This window comes from Schistocerca gregaria, chromosome 3, assembly GCF_023897955.1.
Source record: "Schistocerca gregaria isolate iqSchGreg1 chromosome 3, iqSchGreg1.2, whole genome shotgun sequence".
Lineage (NCBI taxonomy): Eukaryota > Metazoa > Arthropoda > Insecta > Orthoptera > Acrididae > Schistocerca > Schistocerca gregaria.
This window is the reverse complement of record NC_064922.1, coordinates 600,005,664-600,029,836: the sequence shown is the minus strand read 5'-3', so window position 1 is coordinate 600,029,836 and position 24,173 is coordinate 600,005,664. Positions and strand designations below refer to the sequence as shown.

General features: G+C 39.8%; 1 protein-coding gene across 1 annotated transcript; it reads right to left on the bottom strand.

Moving 5' to 3' along the window:
• Positions 1 to 11,189: 11,189 nt before the first annotated feature.
• Positions 11,190 to 22,700, bottom strand: LOC126353959 (protein yellow-like). Its single transcript, XM_050003263.1, has 5 exons — positions 22,395 to 22,700; positions 19,847 to 20,046; positions 18,319 to 18,498; positions 12,850 to 13,167; positions 11,190 to 11,653 (listed from the first exon to the last, which is right to left on the bottom strand). The coding sequence occupies exons 1-5, from the start codon at positions 22,690 to 22,692 to the stop codon at positions 11,333 to 11,335; spliced, it is 1,317 nt and encodes a 438-aa protein (XP_049859220.1). The 5' UTR covers positions 22,693 to 22,700; the 3' UTR covers positions 11,190 to 11,332.
• Between the last annotated feature and the right edge of the window lie 1,473 nt (positions 22,701 to 24,173).

Genomic DNA, 24,173 nt, shown 5'->3' with positions numbered 1-24,173 from the left:
GACAATTGAAATTACACTACTCACAAGAATTACATCCCTTTTAGTAACTGAGTCACAACAATGAGATTTATACACCAAGTGTTATATAACCTCACTAAAAAAGCATAACTACCAATCATCAAATTACCTGTATCAGTGTTAAGAAATCTTAGAAGCATTACAAAAGGGAAATATCTAACTAGCCTTTATATCCAATCAGTTTACGTACATTCTGAGGTTACTTCAACAATTGCCATTTATCAGCAAACACTTCTACACTAACGCGCTGGCAAAACGAGACTCAGAAATATTTAACATGTTTACCTTGTTTGCTAGAAGACTTCTGCTTCCACATTGGTATTTGCAATAATACGGGTACTCGTAATTGCTACATTATACTCTTACATTTGGTGGCTTCACACAGCACACCACTAAAACTGCCTACTCAATCTTCTTTCGCTCACAGATAGCCACCCACCGCTGTGTGCCAAGCGCTCTCTTACTTCAACACTACAATCTCAGACTATAAACGTATCTTTGGCTCTACGATCATGCACAGTCCGTCATTCGCTTTGTAAATCCTATGAGAGACATACATAGTTTATAATGTAATAGTTTCATTTTAGTATACATTAGTATTTTTAACATACTCGTGTGCCACATAAAAGTGTACCCCAGTAGACTTCTTTCAACTTTTGGCAAGTAGTACAGGTTCTGTATGGATCTGCGCCCTTGATAGTGTAGTTCTTATTTCTGGACATTGTAGCAGTTTTGTTTTTCCAAGAAACAGTGTTTCATGAGGTTTGGTACAACAGAAAACAGTACGAAAATCGGTCGTACCACAAAACAGATTGTGTTACAAAATAATGATCAGTTACAGGATAAGATAAACCACATAGAGCAGTTCGGAATTACATGAGAAAATTGTGCGGATCCACTATTGTTCACCAATTTAGCAAACAATAGTGAAACATAACGAACAATGATTAAAGAAAATCTAAATTCGGAATTTGAGTCTGTCAGCGATAAGTCGCCGCAGTCCAGGGAAAGCTTACAAAAGTCGCCAAAGTCATACGAAATTTTACAACTGCTAACAGACATAGCAATCAGATTTTGTGTCAACATCTTTTGAACAGACACAACATACATCACCTTGAGTGAACAGTTACACAGAACCACTCTGCGCCAGTCCAACAAGCTTTCTAGAATCAATTCGTCCAATGCTTAAAGAAGCACAAGATGAAAATAGAAAATTACTGGAAGAAAAGAGAAAACCTCAGGAAGAAAGTGGTGAATCACTTACGAAAGCAATAAAAAAATCACAGGAGTAAAGTCTTAAATCATTAGCAATTGTACAACTAGAATACGTAACCTTTAAACAGTACACAACACGAAAACGAATGAGGTTAATGATAAGGACGAATTGTTAGCTAAAATCAACACCGTATTTCCGTGTGCTATAATTTCGCAGATAAAATAAGAGAACGAACAGCTCGGCATAACGCTAAAAGAAATAAACGTACAAGTGGAAACTTTGAAGAACAAAAAGAACAGTTACGAACGATTGATGACCTGAAATGAAAATCGGAAGTTTGACAGTCAGCGCAGATAGTGTTAAATGACACAAGGACCAATTTGACCGTGTATATTCATATTCAGAAAACTTTGCTGACCGCACACATCTATAGAATTTAGATGATTTTTCACGAGAACAGTACGACACATCCAGATACTACAATGACTCGCCGACATGGTGCAATAGAGCAGATACTGGTTCACACAAAAATGGTAACTTCAGTTGGAAAAACTTTTCACGGAACATGAATTCAAAGATTTCAGGAAATACAAGAACGTAATTCGCCCCCAACCTTGGACTGATAAGTTCTTGTATTCTTTACCACCATACATCTTGAACACTAATTATAATTTCTCTGGGGTTTTTTGGAAAATGAACCAGCACCAAATAGCGCTCAATAATGAGAGAACGCCAATGCGTTACTGATTTCTACCGAGAATTTCTGTGAGCCTACTGGTCGCAGGTCACATAATATCGGATGAAACAAAGAGCAGCAAAATACTCTGAAGACCTGATAGGCGGGAATCAGTACTTATCAAACCCAAACAGTCCGTCAGAGCTAATTCACATTTGTTTAACAAAGTTACCTACACATTTGAGACACGTAAGTTTGGGTAGCACGTGTAAAGACGATTTACAAGCATTCCAAACGTTGCTTCAGCAGTTGGAATTTGATGGCCTCCCCCCATGAACCATGGACCTTGCTGTTGGTGGGGAGGCTTGCGCGCCTCAGCGATACAGGTAGCCGTACCATAGGTGCCACCACAACGGAGGGGTATCTGTTGAGAGGCCAGACAAACGTGTGGTTCCTGAAGAGGGGCAGCAGCCTTTTCAGTAGTTGCAGGGGTAACAGTCTGGGTGATTGACTGATCTTGCCTTGTAACACTAACCAAAACGGCCCTGCTGTGCCGCTACTGCGAACGGCTGAAAACTACGGCCGTAATTTTTCCCGAGGGCATGCAGCTTTACTGTATGATTCAATGATGATGGCGTCCTCTTGGGTAAAATATTCCGGAGGTAAAATAGTCCCCCATTCGGATCTCCGGGCGGGTACTACTCAAGAGGATGTCATTATCAGGAGAAAGAAAACTGGCGTTCTACGGATCGGAGAGAGGAATGTCAGATCCCTTAATCGGGCAGATAGGTTAGAAAATTTAAAAAGGAAAATGGATAGGTTAAAGTTAGACATAGTGGGAATTAGTGAAGTTCGGTGGCAGGAGAAACAAGGCTTTTGGTCAGGCGACTACAGGGTTATAAACACAAAATCAAATAGGGGTAATGCAGGAGTAGGTTTAATAATGAATAGGAAAATAGGAATGCGTGTAAGCTACTACAAACAGCATAGTGAACGCATTATTGTGGCCAAGATAGATATACGAAGCCCACACCTACTACAGTAGTACAAGTATATATGACAAATAGCTCTGCAGATGACGAAGAAATTGAAGAAATGTATGATCAAATAAAAGAAATTATTCATATAGTGAAGGGTGGCAAAAATTTAAGTCATGGGTGACTGGAATTCGGTAATAGGAAAAGGGAGAGAAGGAAACTTAGTAGGTAAATATGGAGTGGGGCAATGAAATGAAAGAGGAAGCCGCATGGTAGAATTTTTCACAGAGCACAACTTAATCATAGCTAACACTTGGTTAAAGAATCATAAAAGAAGGCTGTATACATGGAAGAACCCTGGAGATACTGACAGGTTTCAGATAGATTATATAATGGTAAGACAGAGATTTAGGAAGCAGGTTTTAAATTGTAAGACTTTTCCAGGGGCAGATGTGGATACTGACCACAATCTATTGGTTATGACCTGTAGATTAAAACTAAAGAAACTGCAAAAAGGTGGGAATTTAAGGATATGGGACCTGGATAAACTAAAAGAAACAGAGGTTGTACAGAGTTTCAGGGAGAGCATAAGGGAGCAATTGACAGGAATGAGGGAAAGAAATACGGTGGAAGAAGAATGGGTAGCTTTGAGGGACGAAGTAGTGAAGGCAGCAGAGGATTAAGTAGGTAAAAAGCCGAGGGCTAGTAGAAAGCCTTGGGTAATAGAAGAAATATTGAATTTAATTGGGGAAAGGAGAAAATATAAAAATGCAGTAAATGAAGCAGGCAAAAAGGAATACAGACGTGTCAAAAATGAGATCTACATTAAGTGCAAAATGGCTAAGCAGGGATGGCTAGAGGTCGAATGTAAGGATGTAGAGGCTTGTCTCACTAGGGGTAAGGTAGATACTGCCTACTGGAAAATTAAAGAGACCTTTGGAGATGAGAGAACCATTTGTATGGACATCAAGAGCTCAGATGGAAACCCAGTTCTAAGCAAAGAAGGGAAAGCAGAAAGGTGGAAGGAGTATATAGAGGGCCCGTACAAGAGCGATGTACTCGAGGAAAATATTATGGATATGGAAGAGGAGTAGATGAAGATGAAATGGGAGATACGATACTGCGTGAAGAGTTTGGCAGAGCAGTGAAAGACCTGTTTCGAAACAAGGCCCCCGGAGTAGACAACATTCCACTGGAACTACTGACGGCCTTGGGAGAGCCAGTCCTGACAAAACTCTACTTTCTGGTGAGCAATAGGTATGAGACAGGCGAAATACCCTCAGACTTCAAGAAGAATATAATAATTCCAATCCCAAAGAAAGCAGGTGTTGACAGATGTGAAAATTACCAAACAATCAGTTTAATAAGTCACAGCTTCAAAATACTAACACGAATTCTTTGCAGACAAATGGAAAAACTGGTAGAAGCCGACCTCGGGGAAGATCAGTTTGGATTGCACAGAAACGTTGGAACACGTGAGGCAAAATTGACCCTACGACTTATCTTACAAAATGGATTAAGAAAAGGCAAACCTACGTTTCTAGCATTTGTAGACTTAGAGAAAGCTTTTGACAATGTTGACTGGAATACTCTCTTTCAAATTCTAAATGTGACATGGTTAAAATGCAGGGAGCGAAAGGCTATTTACAAAGTGTACATAAACCAGATGGCAGTTATAAGAGTCGAGGGGTATGAAAGGGGAGCAGTGGTTGGGAAGGGAGTAAGACAGGGTTGTAGCCTGTCCCCAACGTTATTCAATCTCTATATTGAGCAAGCAGTAAAGGAAACAAAAGAAGAGTTCGGAGTAGGTATTAAAGTCTATGGAGAAGAAATAAAAACCTTAAGGTTCTCTGATGACATTGTAATTCTGTCAGAGAGAGCAAAGGACTTGGAAGATCAGTGAACGGAATGGACAGTGCCTTGAAATGAGGATATAAGGTGAACATCAAAAGCAAAACGAGGATAATGGAATGTAGTCGAATTAATTTAGGTGATGCTGAGGGAATTAGATTAGGAAATGAGACAATGTAGTGAAGGGGTTTTGCTATTTGGGGAGCAAAATAACTGATGATGGTAGAAGTGGAGAGGATATAAATTGTAGACTGGCAATGGCAAGGAAAGCGTTTCTGAAGAAGAGAAATTTGTTAACACTGAGTATAGATTTAAATGTCAGGAAGTTATATCAGAAAGTATTTGTATGGAGTGTAGCCATGTATGGAAGTGAAACATAGACGATAAATAGTTTGGAAAAGAAGAGAATAGAAGCTTTCGAGATGTGGTGCTACAGAAGAACGCTGAAGATTGGATGGGTAGATCACATAACTAATGAGGAGGTATTGAATATAATTGGGAAGAAAAGGAGTTTGTAATGGTAGCAACAGATGTCTACATTTCTAAAAAAAAAAAAAAAAAGAGTGAAAAGGTGTCATTATTGTTTTACTACAATTAATTACAGAAAGATGAGGCAAGTAAATCATGTGATACAGTGTATGTTAGTAGGAATAATAAGAAAAAATTACTGTATGTAAAGAATGACCTATAATATATTCCAAATCTATTGAAATAAATATGTTTGTGTGGACATCAGTGGAATACATGAAGGTATAGGGAGTAAGATAGAAAGGGACACTTGAGTATAGTGATCACACACACGAAGTTAACATATGGGGTTATGGGTCACACACACACACACACACACACACACACACACACACACACACAGAGAGAGAGAGATATGCAGAACACAAATATATAGTTAGGAAAAACATGAATTAGGGAATAACTAAGGTTCATATCAAAGTATACCCTATGAAATCGTCGACTATCACTCTATTACTATACCTAATACGGTCTATAATAGCATGCTATCTAGTTATAGTTCATCCTTTAGTTTGGACAATTCTTAATCTTCTTACGCATAATTTCATGTTCATGAAACTACCACCAAATACAACTGTTTACTTTATCTCTTTGTTCCTTCTGTCATTATTTCACAGATTCTTATAAATTTGTATTACCTAGCTCAGCTACTTAACTATTTGCTCTGACTAACCATTTCTCATATTTATCCTACCCACCTATTTGTTTTCTTTGCCCTACCTAAGCATTTCTCATCTCAAATTCAACTCTGTAACCATTTATTTGCTCACACATGTGTTGTCTAACTTCTTTTCTAACCTTTTGCTCTTTGATTCCTCCTTACACATGTTCCATGACTTATGAGAGAGCACTACAGTACTGTACTTAACATGATTATCATACTAATGGCGCTCCATCCTATTGTATCGGTTTGTGCAGAGAATATGCATTACAAAGAAACTCAATAAATAACACATGTTTAAGACGCAAATTCAACCTCAAAATTCCTTAAGCTAAGGCAATGCATCTTGTTACATTACATCACATGTAAATGCAAAAAGACAATTAGTCTTTAATGTTACACATGTCAGCAGAAAAATATTTATAAAGGAACCTTACCCTAATCTATGGCAAAAAGAATGAAGCTGGAAAATAAAAAACATCACCATTAATATTCCTTAAATCTCCAGAACGTCCTTATTGCAGTGCATTTTTTACCCATGCCATCTTCATTTCCAAATTTCGAAACAGCTATACTGATGGACAATATTGTTATGACATAGTTTCATACATATGTGAAGTTTACATGTTACACAAGGAAACAGCACTTAAGTTCTACAGAACTAAGTAGGGGTTAAATTTTGCATGGATGTAGCTATATACAAATCATAATAATTTGCCATCACTATAAACAAGAAAACAGACAGTCTCAAAAGACAAGTCACGAAAAATTCTAATAGGGTGTCACAAAATGTTGAATAACATTGAATAATTTGCATCAGATAACAATCAACTCCACACTAGTGAAATGACTGTTGTATCAAATCATGTTACCTTCATTCACTATCATTATATAGCCACAACCTTTAAAAATCTTACCTTTTACACTTATGAACGGAAATGCGTCCACATGACGTAGAAACTGACTGTTGACAGATACAGGGTCCCTAAGCCCTAGCCATTACTTACCCACTCTTTCTCTACGTTAATCATCATAATCATTGCCTCATGCACCATGAATCTTATAATTAGCGACTTGTGTGCTTAATTAACATGAATCTCATTACTATATTACAACATTAATCATATTCGAAGGATTTTTCTCAATATACTTTTCAAATAACAATCCCCTGCTGTGTTTTCGTCCACATATTTCCACGTAGGCAACACCTCGTAGCTGTAATTGTAGACCTTACAGTTCAGTAAACACAACTCCACTATCTCTTAATAGTTCCGGAAAAACTCTTCATTCCAGACAACACAGTTACCATCCTAATAGTCTACATATCTTATCTAAATTGGTAGAAAATGTTATACTTCTTTTTATTATCATCAATGAGTACAGTCAAGAACATTTCTCAGGTGAACAAAACATGTCTAATTATCTACGTATATTTTCAGAACTGTTTTTAAACATGCTGTCATCGTTCATTTTATTTGAAATTATTGGCTCTTATTGGTATTATAGCTGAGATTTCGAAGTTCGTAGCAGTTTGTTTAGCACACGCGTCGTGACAGGAGATTGCTCGATTACTTACTTGTTATGCCACGAAAGATGCCCGATCGTTGACAAAAGTTCCCTGCCGCGCGACGGGAGCCATTCTGACAGTGCAATAGTACATATTGTATATCGTTAACTGTTGCTGTGCGTTGCTATGCAAGAAATACTTTTGAAATAGCTGAGATGTAGTTCTATCATCCATGTATAATTTTCACAAATAGAATTATTCTCTATACGGTTTGATATGCGAAATATGATGAAATCCCTTGCTCTCATGTGTCCGTATCGTTTCAATTCCCACAACGTGGTCGTGTACAGTTCTACAAATCCATAACGTCCCTTAAATACAAGAAAGAATTTGTGACTAAGATGCTTGCATTTATTAAGTAAATGGTGAGATTTAGCCACAATTTTCTGTCCGGCCTGTAGCTTTTTGACGTTTACTTGTCCTTGCTGAGGTTTCTTTCATCTTTCTGCAGCCTTTTTGATGTTGTTTAGCTCTATGTTTACTACTTCCTTACGACGCAATTTTTACTGTTGAAACTAATATAACCTCCCTGATACGACGCAGTGGTTGTAGAATTTTGAGCACAAGTGGCGGAGATAGTGATGTAAATCGTGTGGTTACTCATTGAGAATGTCTTGAAAAGTGTGAACGTGTTTGTCCTTTACTGGTTCCTCGTCACTGATTATCTCGTAGATTTGACTTACGTTCAGTTATTTATATGTGTCGCAGTGTGTTTTCCCTTCAATATTTTGCCACTGTGAGCTATGATGTTGATTACTCTGGCTGTAGTGGTTGCTATTTGCATAATTGTTGTGCCATATATTTCGCGGATTAGGCCTACCTGAACAATGCCCTTGAGAATTTGCCTACTTACCGTTTGAGTTAGAGTATCGTCTCTGATTTTTATGACTTATATACTGATTGTACTTATACCTGTTGTCAGTACCATAATTACTGTGATGTCTGTTATTATATTCAGAGTCAGAGAGTTAGAAATTACTCGTATCCCAGTAATCATTACTTAACTACGAGAATTGTGCGTCATACGGAAGATGTCGGTTATCCCGTCTGTAGATGTTTTTGTTTACCTCTTTGTTATGTGAGTCCCGGTAACTTTTGTTTTCGTGACACAAAACTGCCTTGAGTGCCATAGTCTCTTGTGACTATTATGGTGCTTTTTTACTAAACCATTATCACTGTTGTTGTTGTGGTCTTCAGTCCTGAGACTGGTTTGATGCAGCTCTCCATGCTACTCTATATTGTGCAAGATGCTTCATCTCCCAGTACCTACTGCAACCTACTTCCTTCTGAATCTGTTTAGTGTATTCATCTCTTGGTCTCCCTCTACGATTTTTACCCTCCACACTCCCCTCTAATACTAAATTGGTGATCCCTTGATGCCTCAGAACATGTCCTACCAACCGATCCCTTCTTCTGGTCAAGTTCTGCCACAAACTTCTCTTCTCCCCAATCCTATTCAATATTTCCTCATTAGTTATGCGATCTACCCATATAATCTTCAGCAATCTTCTGTAGCACCACATTTCGAAAGCTTCTATTCTCTTCTTGTCCAAACTATTTAACGTCCATGTTTCACTTCCATTCACGGCTACACTCCGCACAAATACTTTCAGAAATGACTTCATGACACTTAAATCTATACTCGATGTTACCAAATTTCTCTTCAGAAACGCTTTCCTTGCCATTGCCAGTCTACATTTTATATCCTCTCTACGTCGACCATCATTAGTTATTTTGCTCCCCAAATAGCAAAACTCCTTTACTACTTTAAGTGTCTCATTTCCTAATCTAATTCCCTCAGCATCACCCTACTTAATTCGACTACATTCCATTATCCTCGTTTTGCTTTTGTTGATGTTCATCTTATATCCTCCTTTCAAGACACTATCCATTCCGTTCAACTGCTCTTGCAAGTCCTTTGCTGTCTGTGACAGAATTACAAATTATCGGCGAACCTCAACATTTTTATTTCTTCTCCATGCATTTTAATACCTACTCCGAATTTTTGTTTTGTTTCCTTTACTGCTTGCTCAATATACATATTGAATAACATCGGGAGAGACTACAACCCATTCTCACTCCCTTCCCAACCACTGCTTCCCTTTCATTTCCCTCGACTCTTATAACTGCCATCTGGTTTCTGTACAAATTGTAAATAGCCTTTCGCTCCCTGTATTTTACCCCTGCTACCTTCAGAATTTGAAAGAGTATTCCAATCAACATTGTCAAAAGCTTTCTCTAAGTCTACAAATGCTGGAAACGTAGGTTTGCCCTTCCTTAATCTAGCTTGTAAGGTAAGTCGTAGGGACAGTATTGCCTCACGTGTTCCAACATTTCTACGGAATCCAAACTGATCCTCCCCGAGGTCGGCTTCTACTGGTTGTAGTGCTCAGAGACATTTTGAGAGCTTCCTCTTCCATTTCTCTCCCCCAGTTCACATTCACCCACTATGTTACCTTCTCTCCCTTTTCCTACTCTCGAATTACAGTCACCCATGACTATTAAATTTTCGTCTCCCTACACTACCTGAATAATTTTTCTAATCTCATACATTTCATCAATTTCTTCATCTGCAGAGCTAGTTGGCATATATACTTGAACTACTGTAGTTGGCATGGGCTTCGTTTCTATCTTGGCCATAATAATGCGTTCACTATGCTGTTTGTAGTAGCTTACGCGCACTCCTATTTTTTTATTCGTTATTAAACCTACTCCTGCAATAACCCTATTTGATTTTGTGTTTATAACCCTGTAGTCGCCTGACCAAAAGTCCTGTTCCTCCTGCCACCGAACTTCACTAATTCCCACTACATCTATCTTTAACCTATCCATTTCCCTTTTTTAAATTTTCTAACCTATCTGCCCGATTAAGGGATCTGACATTCCACTCTCCGATCCGTAGAACGACAGTTTTCATTCTCCTGATAACGACGTCCTCGTGAGTAGTCCCCGCCCGGGACTATTTTACCTCCGGAATATTTTACCCAAGAGGACGCCATCATCATTGAACCATACAGTAAAGCTGCATGCCCTCGGGAAAAATTACGGATGTAGTTTCCCCTTTCTTTCAGCCGTTTGCAGTACCAGCACAGTAAGGCCGTTTTGGTTAGTGTTACAAGGCCAGATCAGTGAAGCATCCAGACTGTTGCCCCTGCAACTTCTGAAAAGGCTGCTGCCCCTCTTCAGGAATCACACGTTTGTCTGGCCTCTCAACAGAGACCCCTTCGTTGTGGTTACACCTACAGTGCAGCCATCTGCACCTCTGAGGCACTCAAGCCTCCCTACCAACGGCAAGGTCCATGGTTCATGGCGGTAGGAGCCAGTCTTAATCGCCGGTTATTTTTCTTAGCACAAAAGGATCCCATTCGCTAAGACATCGGTTCAGATCCCCAGCCTGCCAATGAGATTTGGATTTTCTGTAACTTCCTAATTTCTTTATGCAAATTCTGGGATGACCGTTATTAAAGAACACAGTCGATGTCGACAGGAACAGAACACCCTGTTTTGCTTCCTTTCTTTGTGATGGAAGATAAGATATTAAAGTATATGTCTATGTATTCCAGTTTTAAGCTATCTGTGTTTCAGTGTAAATGTAGGGATTAATATTTAAATTGATCATCATGCGTGATTTTAATTTTCACTTTCTCTGTTACAAAACAATAAATTTTAATATCCGTTCCGCATCTTAAAACTGAAAAAATTAGGTTAGACTTAAATTTTTGCAGAGTATGTATTTCATTCTTTTCAATACATCATACAGTGGAAATTACATCCGATGGATCTTGCCGAGGCACCAAGTTCCTTCGAAATCACAAAACAAAATCTGTTACACATAGAACTAACATTCTATATTCTTGATGTCAACATACAATATCTGGAAGTTGTCATCAGAGCAGTTGGTGGTATTTGATAGATAGGATGTTAATCGATCGCTCATTATATATAATGCTTGTTTTTTATGGTCTATGTTGATGCTGCTCACAAACTGTAGATTTTCATCGTCTTTAACGATCAACCGGAAGTTCTTTTGGTCGTGAGGCTTGCTCGTATTCCAACCGTAGATGGCCAGTTCATCTAGCACAGGGAAGAATAGCAACTGTCCCTTCGGATCCACCGCTATCACTCCGCTCGGCCCAGATATTTCTCCTGGCAGATCAACCTGAAACACATACATCAGAGTTCTACCTGCACCATACATTACCGAATTTCTCTAGTAATGTCAAGCAACACTACAATTTGTGGCACTTTTGGTTACGTCACATTTTCCACGATCGTAAAGATTATTTTCTCAGATGTATGACTCACTAAATGAATATTTCTTAAATAGACCCCATTACATGGTATAGGACAGTGAATGTCCCATAGGAAAGCAATTAATTTCAGATGTGCTTTAAGCGAACGAAAAAGGGCAAAAAATTTATCAGAGAGGATCAGCAACTTCATAACATTGATATTGATGATGCTGTTGAACTCATCGAAGTGCCGTGGTTGGAGGCAGAAACATTTCGACAAAATGTATACTTGATGTAACTAGTGGCAGTCCTTCAGTGCCTAGAATAGACAGGAATAACGTGATAGTGTCTGATTAAAAGATTAGTGGTTAACAACTAGATAACACTCTTGCAGTATTACATAGCTGATGCGAATAGAAGACAAATTTGTTGGAAAGGTTGCAGGAAAATGCAATACCCTACTGCGACAAAATCTAGAGTAATGGTCCATCTTTGTGAGCCGCTGGGAATTCAGCTTGAGAAAAAGACATCAAGCGAGAATTCAGAGACGCAATGATAGGATCGTAATAGTTCGTGTAGGTCTCATGGAAGTGTAAGAGAAATACTAAGGAACTGAAAAGGGGGATCTGGGCAGAAAGACGAGAACCACCGTTGGGTAGATTTAGAGAACCTCCGTCTGACGGTGTATATCCAGAGTATAAATTACTTCCTTACTCATATATGCGCATACGTTTTTTCAAATAATGCGATTAACACCAAGGCTCTGCCTTTGACAATAATTCCTACGGTCTCGCAGCCGTAATATGCTAAAATATAAACATAACACGAATCTGCCCAATACTTCCCTGAATCCAAAATATCTTCAGAGCATCGTTCTATATGTAAGCGCCGGAATACTTTCGTTCGCTAAACAACTGATTCACAGACTGCACGAAAACCTTACAATCTGCATTCTAGCGGTAGCCGTTTGCAGTTGGAACAGTTCGATAAACTGAGAGAAGAATAAATTGTAAGTGAGGTTTACAAAAACAGAAATATACATATGCATCACATTAATACAAGTATTCGCTCCGTGCGGAAATATTTCACGTACTGTGTGACAGAGCTGAGCATGTGACGTTACCTGCGTCTTGATGTCCAACACATCCCCGTCGCATGCATCTCGGATGACCTGCTTGTCGACAACGCCCTGGATGTTGCTGGCGAACGCTTGGAAGTAGAGTTTGCCATCGCAGCTCTCATCGGCTGTCACTCCATTGATGCCGTCCGGCATGTAGTAGGCTGGACCTCCCGCCTTCGTGAAGAAGAAGCCGGGCTTGGGGTGGAAGTACTGGCTCTGCAGGTGTTTGGAGGCTCCAGTGGTGAGGTCCGTCACCGACAACACGTTGCCTCTGGTGTCTGAGCTATAGGCTGTCAGGCAGCCATCTGGGCACGCGTCCACCTGAACACAAACTCATCTCTGTGTATCTCCTTTAGTCTCGTTATTCGTATTCTAAGGAAAACACAGTGCTTAGGATAGAGAACTCTCTGCTGACTGACATAACTAATTAAATAAATAATAAAAAGAACTGCAAATCTCTTTCAATAAAACAATATGACTGCACCATTAAACGTTTCCCCCTCCCCCCCCCCCCCCCCACCACACACAAAAAAAGATATATCTATCTTTCATTTCAATGTCGACGTGTAATTCAGAATGCCCATTGGGGTCTGTGAATCCCAGTTCTGTCAGTTACACCACAACCCTCTTAACTACCCTGACAATAATGTATCTTATTGTCCAAAGAAAATGGTTAAAAGAATAACATGAAAAGGGGCTCAGTTGTATTATGGGTTATTCCAGTTTCAAATTTTTATTTGAATACCGCTAGACCCGAAAACTGATTTCATGATGGCAGTAGTGTACAAATGTTTCAGGTGGCAGGCAGCGACAATATTCTGAGGCAGCTCTTCCATGGAGTGTACGCAAGGTGGACTTATAAGAGGTGATTTGAACTCGGCCAGTAATATGGGTAACACTTGATAGTAATGCGCCTGTCAGCACTCACCATTGGTTACTCCTATAACTGTGACACCGCTGCCTTTTGTTCACTAAGGGTGAATGCTGTTGAATTTTCGCGGCCTTAGGGAACGCAAGCCACAGCTGCTATATGCAGAATGTGTGAGAGAAACAAAATGAACCTCTTTTAGCCTGCTTCTCACCCCCCAACTTCACACCATATATTCACTTCTTGAGCATGAGGGTGGATTCCTGCCCCACACATTTAATCCTTTTATGTGCTCATAAGTGTTGTCAGTGTTTACCCTCCAACCTCAACAGCGAATTGGCAAACCGCGAACAGCCTGATGAGTACAAAGCTAACATCCCAAATGTCTAGAGCCCCTAATGACATCTTTTTGGTAGCAAAAGATTTTTTAAAAAATTAGTTATTCTGACCTTTACAGGAGCTACTGACAACAAAGTATTAACACTATTGAAAGTTAGACTAACAGAAAAACTATGTAACTAACAAAGTTTATTACAAGGAAAGAACTAATTGAAAGACTATCACATAATACGAAGCATGAAACTGTAAATAAAGAAGTCAAAATATATGCCTTACCAAGATTAACACCCATACAAGACAGTGATCACAGATAACATTTATCCAAGAAGAGATTTGTAGCCGCATGGAGCTGTATGTTCGCTGCGACTACAATGTATGTCGTCAATGGAGATGTTGATTGTTTTTCTTGTAGACGTTGCGATAACAGTACGTCTATTGACCGCTACAAGATTGTTTCACTCCGATCTGGAGTTTTAAAGCTTTTCCACTATCTTCTTGACTTACTAGTCAGAACTCTGAACAGATGTAAGATAAGTTACCGTTTAGCTTGACAACGGAACAGTTATTATACGTGAAGGAAAAGTAAGTCGCGTGATGCTTAATCAATTCTGGGACTTAACCGTCGTGACCTGTTAAAGTCATGAACATTGAAGTGTACAGCAGCATACCAACCGCCGACATACTCTCTACAAATACCCTTGAGTAGGAAACATCTACACGCGATCGTTAAGAATTCACAGGTACGACGTGCTGTCGGGAGTTGTAGTCAATGTCAGAATTTCCGATGCAAATAGGTTCAATTCCCTGAATGACAGATCGGCGTGCTTTCAAGTGCAGTGATTAAATAATTCAGAAGTTCAATAAACGTTAATGCTTCGTGTCGGATATATTATTTAATGGAACTTTACTGTATAACAGTGTAATAATTATTTCTTTAGAGAAAGCTGAAGTTAAAGTTGATTTAGTGAAAGTATTAATAGGGAATAGTAAGTTTACATCGCAATACGACGCATTCTGTACGTTGTTTAGAGAATTACTTATCTCTGGATTTACGACGTAGGAGTTGTAGAATTAGCACCATAGCGACGCCTTAACGACGCTATAATACTTCACAAATCAACACCCTATCAAGACTATAATATGGCATCGGCTTGAATGGTGCAACTTATAATTCGAGATATCATGTTATCTACGTTTGAACATTCATTTGCAAACTGGTCATAAAGAACTACTGTTATCAAGTTTCGCGTAAGCTTATAAGCCCGTCGCGAACACGCGAAGGATATTTGGTTTATTATTCCAGACACAGGGAGTTATTGCGGTACCGAGTGGTGCAGTCATTGTGTATGGCACTGAAGAAGACAGACATCCTTCGAACACCAGTGCTTCAATTATAAGCGAGAGCCGCTTATACACTGCGGCGTGCTACTCCATCGATACGCGGGTATCTGTTAAAGGGAGGTACATCTGAAACTAGCCTAACAAAGAGAGGAGTTTGTTTGAACAGTTACAGATCGGAGTTGTCGCGTTTGACGGACCCCGACCTGTGTCTACAAGACTTGAACAACCATCCCCATCGAGCCGACTCACACACACACACACACACACAAACAAACACACGCGCGCGCCACAATATGCACCAAGTGTTTATGACTCGAGAACATATACAAATCGGCTATGATTTTTTTCGAATGAAGGAAATTAGAAACAACCAAGATGTGAACAAGCATAAAGGAGCTCCACTGCTTAGTTACGGTACTATCCCTAGCGCCGTAAGCAATAATGCATTGCTCCTCTTCGTACGCCAGCAACTATTCCAAAATTACCGTATCCTATCACCGGATGCTGTAGGCTGTCGAAACATCACAGACATGTGAGAGGGGATAAGGGAGACCTCTAATTCTACAACATTACGTAGACAACATTGCATCTGTGCATGATAGTCGAGTTCATTATTGTTTTTAAGTGCATATCATTCAGAACTATGTGACGGAATTCCCATGGTTGCCATCACAGTCACGTTAGTTATGGAAGAAGCGGACTGAGTAGCTGCTATATATACTTATTTGCTTCTTTATTTATTTATTTACGAGTACCCGTATTTCATTAGGGCCATCAGGCCATCTCGTAATCTGATCACGTTTCCACTTGTACAGTACCTATTTAACATCATAGGTATCTAAGAAATAACATTTTCAATATGTAAAACAGTATTAAAAGGTTTGAGTATCCTTAATGACAAAGCGAATAAATAGTACTACCTATAATCTGATGAGTTATTGTTGACTGTTCTTCTGCTACTGCTCTTGCTGCTGTCAGTAGTAATGATAATACTAATAATAATGACAACAATATCTATACTAATAGTAGCAAACATAAACATAATTTATAAGCATACTAAACAAATTTCTTCCGATATAGCGAGTTCTGGGGAAAGGAATTGTAAGGAGACTACACCTAAGGTTGGAATAGAGATATATAGAGGAGGTACAGTGCAACAGGGACAATGATACTCATTGTTGTTGCTTAGGAGATACTTGATTAAATGTCTTCTGAAACTGGAGACGTTATTCAGATCTCTAAATAACGCAGGTCTATACTCCAGAATTGCGTTCCTGTTCCTGAAAGAAATTCGACAATGCGGCCGTAAGATGTTGTAGACAAAAAGGATTTTGAGCAGATGGGAACAGCTGTTTCTGCCGTGTTGGTTAGACAACAGCATTAAGGTGGAGAAGTAGTATGAGGGACAGTGTACGTTAAGTCAGTAGACAAGACAAACGGTATGGTAATCTCTGCACTTGTCTACAGGCAGCCAGGATAGCTGTGAATATGATGATGAAACATGATTAAAGAGTCGAACATCACAAATTTAACGAATCCAGGAATTCATGACCAGTTTTAGGCGCCAGGAGCTGCCCTGAGAAAGGTCTTGCAGGATGACATGACTGTTATCAATAAGTGAAAGTATATGCCTTTGTACAAGTTTCTTTTTCAGGTTACAAGGAAAGAGATTTTTATATTTTTGTAGGGTTCGCAGAGATGTTGGTTGATATTTGTAGCATTTAGGGTTAAACGTGCCAGGGATTCGCGATATATCCGGCGAATCAGTCTAGAAAGACCTACCAGTACCCTACTCGTTTTTTCCCTTTTTTCTTTTTTTTAATTGTTTGAGCTGTAATCTTATATTTTGCAACCATTTTGATAGTGCACGCAGGTCGGTGTTGAGATTCCCGATAGCTTTCTTCAAGGTTATTCGCTTTTTACTTTGATACAACTGTAGCTCATCAGCATACATGTGGTATTTGCAGTAGGAGAAAACGAAAAGAGTACAGGGTCTAACCCTTGGGTATGCCTGATACTACCTATCTCCATTGTGACTTTACATTGCCGGACATGATGCATTGCTCGCGAGATGTAATGTACGAGCGAAAACATTGCGCTGCACTTCTCCAGAAATTTGTGCTACTTAGTTTGGCAAGTAAAATATCGAATTCGAAGATGTCAAAGATTTTACGCAAGTATAAGAAGAACATGATAGGCGCCTCTTTTACATCCACGGTAAGTTTCATGTCACCTCTTACATTTATTAAGTTTACGAAAACCTGGTTGGTACTAGTCTAGTTGGTTAGTCGTAGTTACGTAGTCTTTTAGCTGGCCGTGGACAAAAATGCCGTAGCGAATCAACTATATTGTAGAAAGCCCCGGGGCGTATAAGGAACTCCTGCTGAATTTGTAAAATGTTGCCGTTTTGTAATATCAGCACTAAGTTTTGTTGTTGTTATGAAGGGTACATTCCCTGGTATGTGCGCACCAGTCATAAGCAGCACTCTCAAATATAAATGAAACTGCAAACACGTACCTAAAAAACAAAAGGGTATGAGACACGATTACAATTTTGTAACACCGTGGCCGTCCCTACTTTATTGAAAGGAAATGAGGCATGTGTCAGTAAAAGGATGTACTGGAGTGGTCATAATTAAGAATAATGATATTAGAAATGATATAACATCTGCTTATTAGGTGATGGAATGAACACATCAGAAGAATCTGTAGTTGAAGATTACCTCTCATAATCATTGGATGCAAATGTAAAGGGTGTCTTTTGGCAAGATGAGCTGTATAATTATTGAAGTGGAGAAAAAGACTACTAGTCAGAAAGCGGACATTATTAGTGCGTCTCGAAACTATCTTAAATTTGTAATAAATTCTCGGGCATGAAACGGAGATAATTTACAAATATACTACCTTTTCAAATAAATACTTACCAACAAATAGGTGTACAATGCGTTGCAGGCTGTGTTCTGGATGACTATGGAGTTGATGACCTCATCAGTCCTCAAGTCGAAGATGGCAATTTTTGGTGGACACACATTTTTGGGACTCGTTGTCAGGTCCAAAGCACCGTTGTCGAGGACGTATAGTGTGTCATCATCCGCCCATGTTTTCTGAAACAGACGGTCAGTGAAAGAACTCACCGCTGAAATCGTCGTCAACAGATGTCTCTACGACAATCGTGAATTATTGTACTGAGGAAAAGATTACTCACTTCGCAACTTAGTATCGCAGTTCTTATCTGTTAAGTCCTTACGGCCTATCGAGGTTGCTGTCTACAATACAAGTAATGTAACAAAAATGAGAGAAGAAATAGCGACGAGAAGAGTTTTTATAAGTTATTGACGGAAACTGGGAGAGTAAATGTAAATGTCGTGTGACTAGGGCCTCCCGTCGGGTAGACCGTTCGCGGCGACTTGCGACTCGATGGGGACGAAATGATGATGATTAGGACAACACATCACCCAATCTCTGAGCGCAGAAAATCTCTTACCCAGCCGGGAATCGAACGAGGGCCCTTAGGCATTCTGTCGCGCTGACAACTTTTTTTTTTTTGTCTTTGATCTCATTGTATTCGGTACTGTTCGTTGTATTTGTTCGGTGTGGATGTCGCAAGACACGCGTTCCAGTTCAGTCTTGAGCCGTTGACTCAGTTTTTTATTACAGGCGGGAGCTAACCCTCTCACCGAACACGCTGAGCTACCGTGCCGGCTTCCACTCAGCTACCGGAAGCGGACACTTGGACAGTGAAAATGTCAGACACTTCTGAAAGAAATGTGAACCCCTAGTTACAATGAGAGCTTTGAAACAAGATTCTTATTAAAGCAAAATACAAACGAAACCAACGGCAAATCTAAGAACTTGAACTTTTGTAACGCTAGAAGTTAAAATGTCGTAGAATACATTCAAGATCATACATGACAGCCGAAGCTGCGAAGGAATAACGAGAAGACCGGCATATCCTCAATACTACGTCATGGACGGTAATGGTTATTACTTATTTATTTATGTTCACATTCTTTTTACTTAGTAAAATTATGGACCTCATTTCATACGAAGCCACGTTACATTCGACGTCATATGTAAATATGTATATAACTAGCGATGCATATATCTTATTATGAATAATAAAATAAAGAAAATAGCTGCAAAATTATCATTATCAATTGGACATTTTAAATTAATATAAAAAGAGTTTCCAACACTGTAACGTTACATTAAAATGAACTCAACACTAACAACAAGATAGGACAGAAGCACTAGAATCATTTATTGAGTATTAGTGCTTTGTTCCGGAAAGAAAGAGAAATGATAAGTCAGACAGGAAAGATGGTGAAGGTAGATCATAGAGAATGGAACAAAAAGGCAGAGAGGACGAGATCAGGATGAAGTGCCAAGAAAATTTCAGCACACAGACTATTCGCGTGTGGAGTACGAATGTACACGCCACAGGAGACTCACCGTCGTTCTGATGACGTCCACCAGCTGGGTGTTGCAGTCGGTGATGGATTCCTCGGTGGTGTGGTGGATTTCCAGGTTGGGGTAGGGCTTCAGGAGCGGACTCTGCTCTCCGTCATAGGGGATGGTGCTCAGCGTCACCGGGATGCCGCGACGTGCAAGAGGCGTCGTGACAAAGATGCGGTTACGCTGGTGATCGTCCACTGCAACAAGACGAAGATAGGCAGTTCGTCTTGTTTTTTATAGCCAGTTAGCGAAATAAACATAGGATTCACTGCAAGTGCAACATGACCATAAGGACATCATACGATACTGAATTCACGCATAGCAGAGTACTATCTAAAGTGTATCTGTCATATTGCCTGGTTTTGATTCTCCTTTTATCTCTAATTATAGGTTACGATTGTGGGCTGCTTCACTTTTGCGTACATGAATTAGACATAGTATGTTAGCCTGAATCAATTTACACAGAAATGTTTACAAGTAAATCAAAGAATCATGTATTTCAAAACCAGAAATACATACCGGTAAAAGCAACAAAAAACAATACGATGGAATATTTTACGGATGGGATTGTCCGTACCACGGTAGTTTAAAATAGACGATATGTCTACCATAACTGTGCACTTTTTCTACATACTTCGTCGTTGGTATTGCCTAATATGGTTATGATACAATAAATATAACAAAGAAAGCTGATCGAAATCTTTCACTTTGGATCATAATGACCCTGAATACACGAGAGAACAAAATCAAACCTGACTAATCTGTTCTACTACAATGATGTTAGTTCCATGCCGACAATTATATCATATCCAAGTCTCCAGAGCAAGACATTTACCATCACGTAGTTCTTTCGTAAATGTTAGAGCTTCACAGACATTTCTAACCGATAATGCATTATCCACACTCACGCTAGGGAAGAAACCGTTGAAGGTTACTGTTACTATAACGACTCATGTGAGCTCACCCCAGTTCCTCTGAGCATTAAAATCTTAATCATAGCAGTGTAAACTTCGGTAGAAGTAATTTCTACTATTATTCTTTTACCAGAATAATGAACCCTTCTTTGTCCATGACTTCCTTGTTGCATATCTTACAGTACTACATCTTTATATTAATACTTATATTCCTCAGGAGCCGGCCACTGTGGCCGAGCGGTTCTAAATGCTTCAGTCCGGAACCGCGCTGCTGCTACTGTCGCAGGTTTGAATTCTGCCAAAGCCATGGATGCGTGTAATGTCCTTAGGTTAGTTAGGTTTAAGTAGGTCTAAGTCAAGGGGACTGATGACCCCAGATGTAAAGTCCCATAGTGCTCAGAGAGATTTGCACCATATGAACCATTCCTCACTAATCAATTGCACATCCTTTCTAGATACCATGCCCATTACAAATATTAACAGCTCGGAAGGCTGCCCCAAATATCATCCGGAAAGCTGGCACTTCACCACAAATGAAGCGGTTGCACACCAAGAAAGGTTTTTTTTTGTCGTTTCGGTCCGTATGAGACCGATATGTGGCAAGGTGTGACACTTGCATTGATTGCAGATTTATTACTGCTTTGTGAATGTGAAAAAGCATTCAAGAGATAGCTTCTGTCTGTCTTCAAGCATCTTCCATATCAGGTTTTTCAACATTTTCGTTACGCTCTTCTGTGGCTATAACAAACCATTGTCTGTTCCAGAAGCCCTTCATTTTACTGGTCAGTATCACCTTATTGCCTTCTTTGGCATGCGCCCAATACACTAGAGGAACGTTCTAAGAGGAGTCACACGAATGTTTCGTAAGGAATCTTCCATGTAGAGTGACTCCGTTTTTCGAGTATAGTCAACCGATGTGACCGAGCGGTTCCAGGCGCTACAGTCTGGAACCGCGCGACCGCTTCGGTCGCAGGTTCGAATCCTGCCTTGGGCATGGATGTGTGTGATGTCCTTAGGTTAGTTAGGTTTAAGTAGTATTAAGTTCTAAGGGACTGAAGACCTCAGAAGTTACGTCCACAGTCCTCAGAACTATTTGAACCATTTTTAATTTTTTTTTTTTTTTTTTTTTGGAGTATCTGTTCAAGGAACAGAAGTTAGCCACCTACTTTGTTTAGAACTAATTTTATGTGATCAACTAATCTTTCATCCCCACAAATTGTTACGCAGGCATTCAAAAATGGTGAATGGTCCCAGTTGTGACCCACTGATATACTCTGCTGCATACTTGCCACAACTGTGTTTCCAATGTATCACATTCTAAGCAACGCACCTCCCATGATCGGGGCATCAAACATAGCACTCATTCACTATAATTAAACGTTCATTCTGTGTTTGTTCACACCGACTGCAATCATACTTCTAAAGATAATTTGGCAGATCTCACAGTCGTCACTTTTAGATATCCTTCTTCTTCTTGTTCTGCTATTCTACTACTGTTTGTAGGAAATAGAGCGACAAAATTACTGATTTAATGTCTTTCTCTGACCTGCTTGAACACGATCAGGACCATGGAAAAACAAATACGTAATGATTAGAAATATGAGAACTGAGTTTATGAAAAGAATTCTTACTTGTAAAATGATAGCCCCGGACCATCTTAGGGTCGTAGCGCCCGCTGGCTATCATTTCCTTCTCCAGCGTCCCATCGTCTCCGAAGTCGTACTTGATCTCTTTGATGTCCTTGATGGTGACCAGCAGCGGCTCCTCGGAGGCGCCCTTGCTCCTCGTCCCTGGGGGCGCCTTGCCGGCCCTGTGGGCCGCTCTGACTCGACCTCCGTGCCTCGAGGCGTGGCCTGGCCTGTGGAGAGCCTCACCAGCCGCCACCACCAGCAGCACCAGCAACGCGAGCGTCGACACGCGAGGTCCCATCTCGTAACTGTCCGGGCATTGTTTTTTAAACGTGATTCAGTATCTTATCTAAATTAAACACTTGGTAAAGAGGAATAAAGTCGTCTGTAGATGTGACGTATTGACATTAGTCTGGGAGTATGGGTCAAATGTTTGGTGTTGTTTTCATGTCTGTGTTCAGGTTTTGACTATTCGCTCACTGCGGTTCTAGTTGCTTCAGTCCGGAACCGTGCTGCTGCTACGGCCGCAGGTTTGAATCCTGCCTCGGGCGTGGATGTGTGTGATGTCCTTAGGTTTAAGTAGTTCTAAGTCTAGGGAACTGATGACCTCAGATGTTAAGTCCCATAGTGCTTAGAGGCAAACCATTATTCGCTCACTGTAGTGTTCATTATTGATCACAATAAGCAAGGCTGGCCACTCTGCTTTGGGAAAAAATGATGGGAGGATAAAGGTCTAGCACACATTTCTGCTGTTAATGCCTTAAAATTGTCATTTTATGACACATAGTTAGCATATATCATGTCATAAACAATGAGAATCGTGTAAAACTACGTTTTCTTAAAATGGGGCATAGCTTACCCAAACTATACCCATTCACTGTTTGAGAATGTGTACACTTAGAGACACCTAACAAACTTCGAAAGTAATTTCTAACCTTCTCTAATTTTTGTCTTCGTGAAATGCTTAACGTCTAATATTTAACAAATTAATTCAATTGTAAAGTAATCTGAAGTCTGAAGCTTTTTTACAGAGAGGAATTCAATTCTTTAAAGTATCGATTATTTATTACTAACTATCTGGAAAAAGGCCCAGCAACGAAGAGCCATCTACGTCCTACAGGTTTTGCAATGAAAAGAAAGTGATAGTGAAGAATAATTCAGGATCAAGTGGAGCAATTTAAACACAGTTCGTTAGGTAAATGAGGTTTTATTTGTCCCAAAATACTGTGCGAGTAAGACTGCACACTGAAAATAGGTGTAAAGTAAAAACTTTCGTACAATGCCTGTTTTTATTTATTCCCTGCATTTGGTTGTCTTGGAGGCCTTTTAAAAGTGTGAAGTGTGATTTGTCCCTTGCTTGTGTTATTCGGTGTGTCAGGGAGATTGCGAGAACGAGTACTGCCGCGAGACAATAATCTTGTCACCGTGTTTCATGACGAAAGATGAAGCCACACGACTGAATACCACAAGTACATTTAACATCCTCTCTCAAGCCATATGTTGTAAAACAGCAGAAAATCAGATATAGTATATGTGTGCAGTGTACTCGTATGTCAGCAGGTGATGTAGAATGTATGCTAATCTGATCGACTTCAACCAGACTTGGTGCATGTATTATTTACTATATTGAAAGAAATACTGTCGTAATAAAAAGCATGTACATCGTACTGGGACAGATATGATAATGGGGTGATGGATATAGAAATGGGGAGGACGCGATGGGAAGACAGAGGTCACGGGATAGATGTACAGAGAGAGGGACGGATGGGCTGATCGACAGAG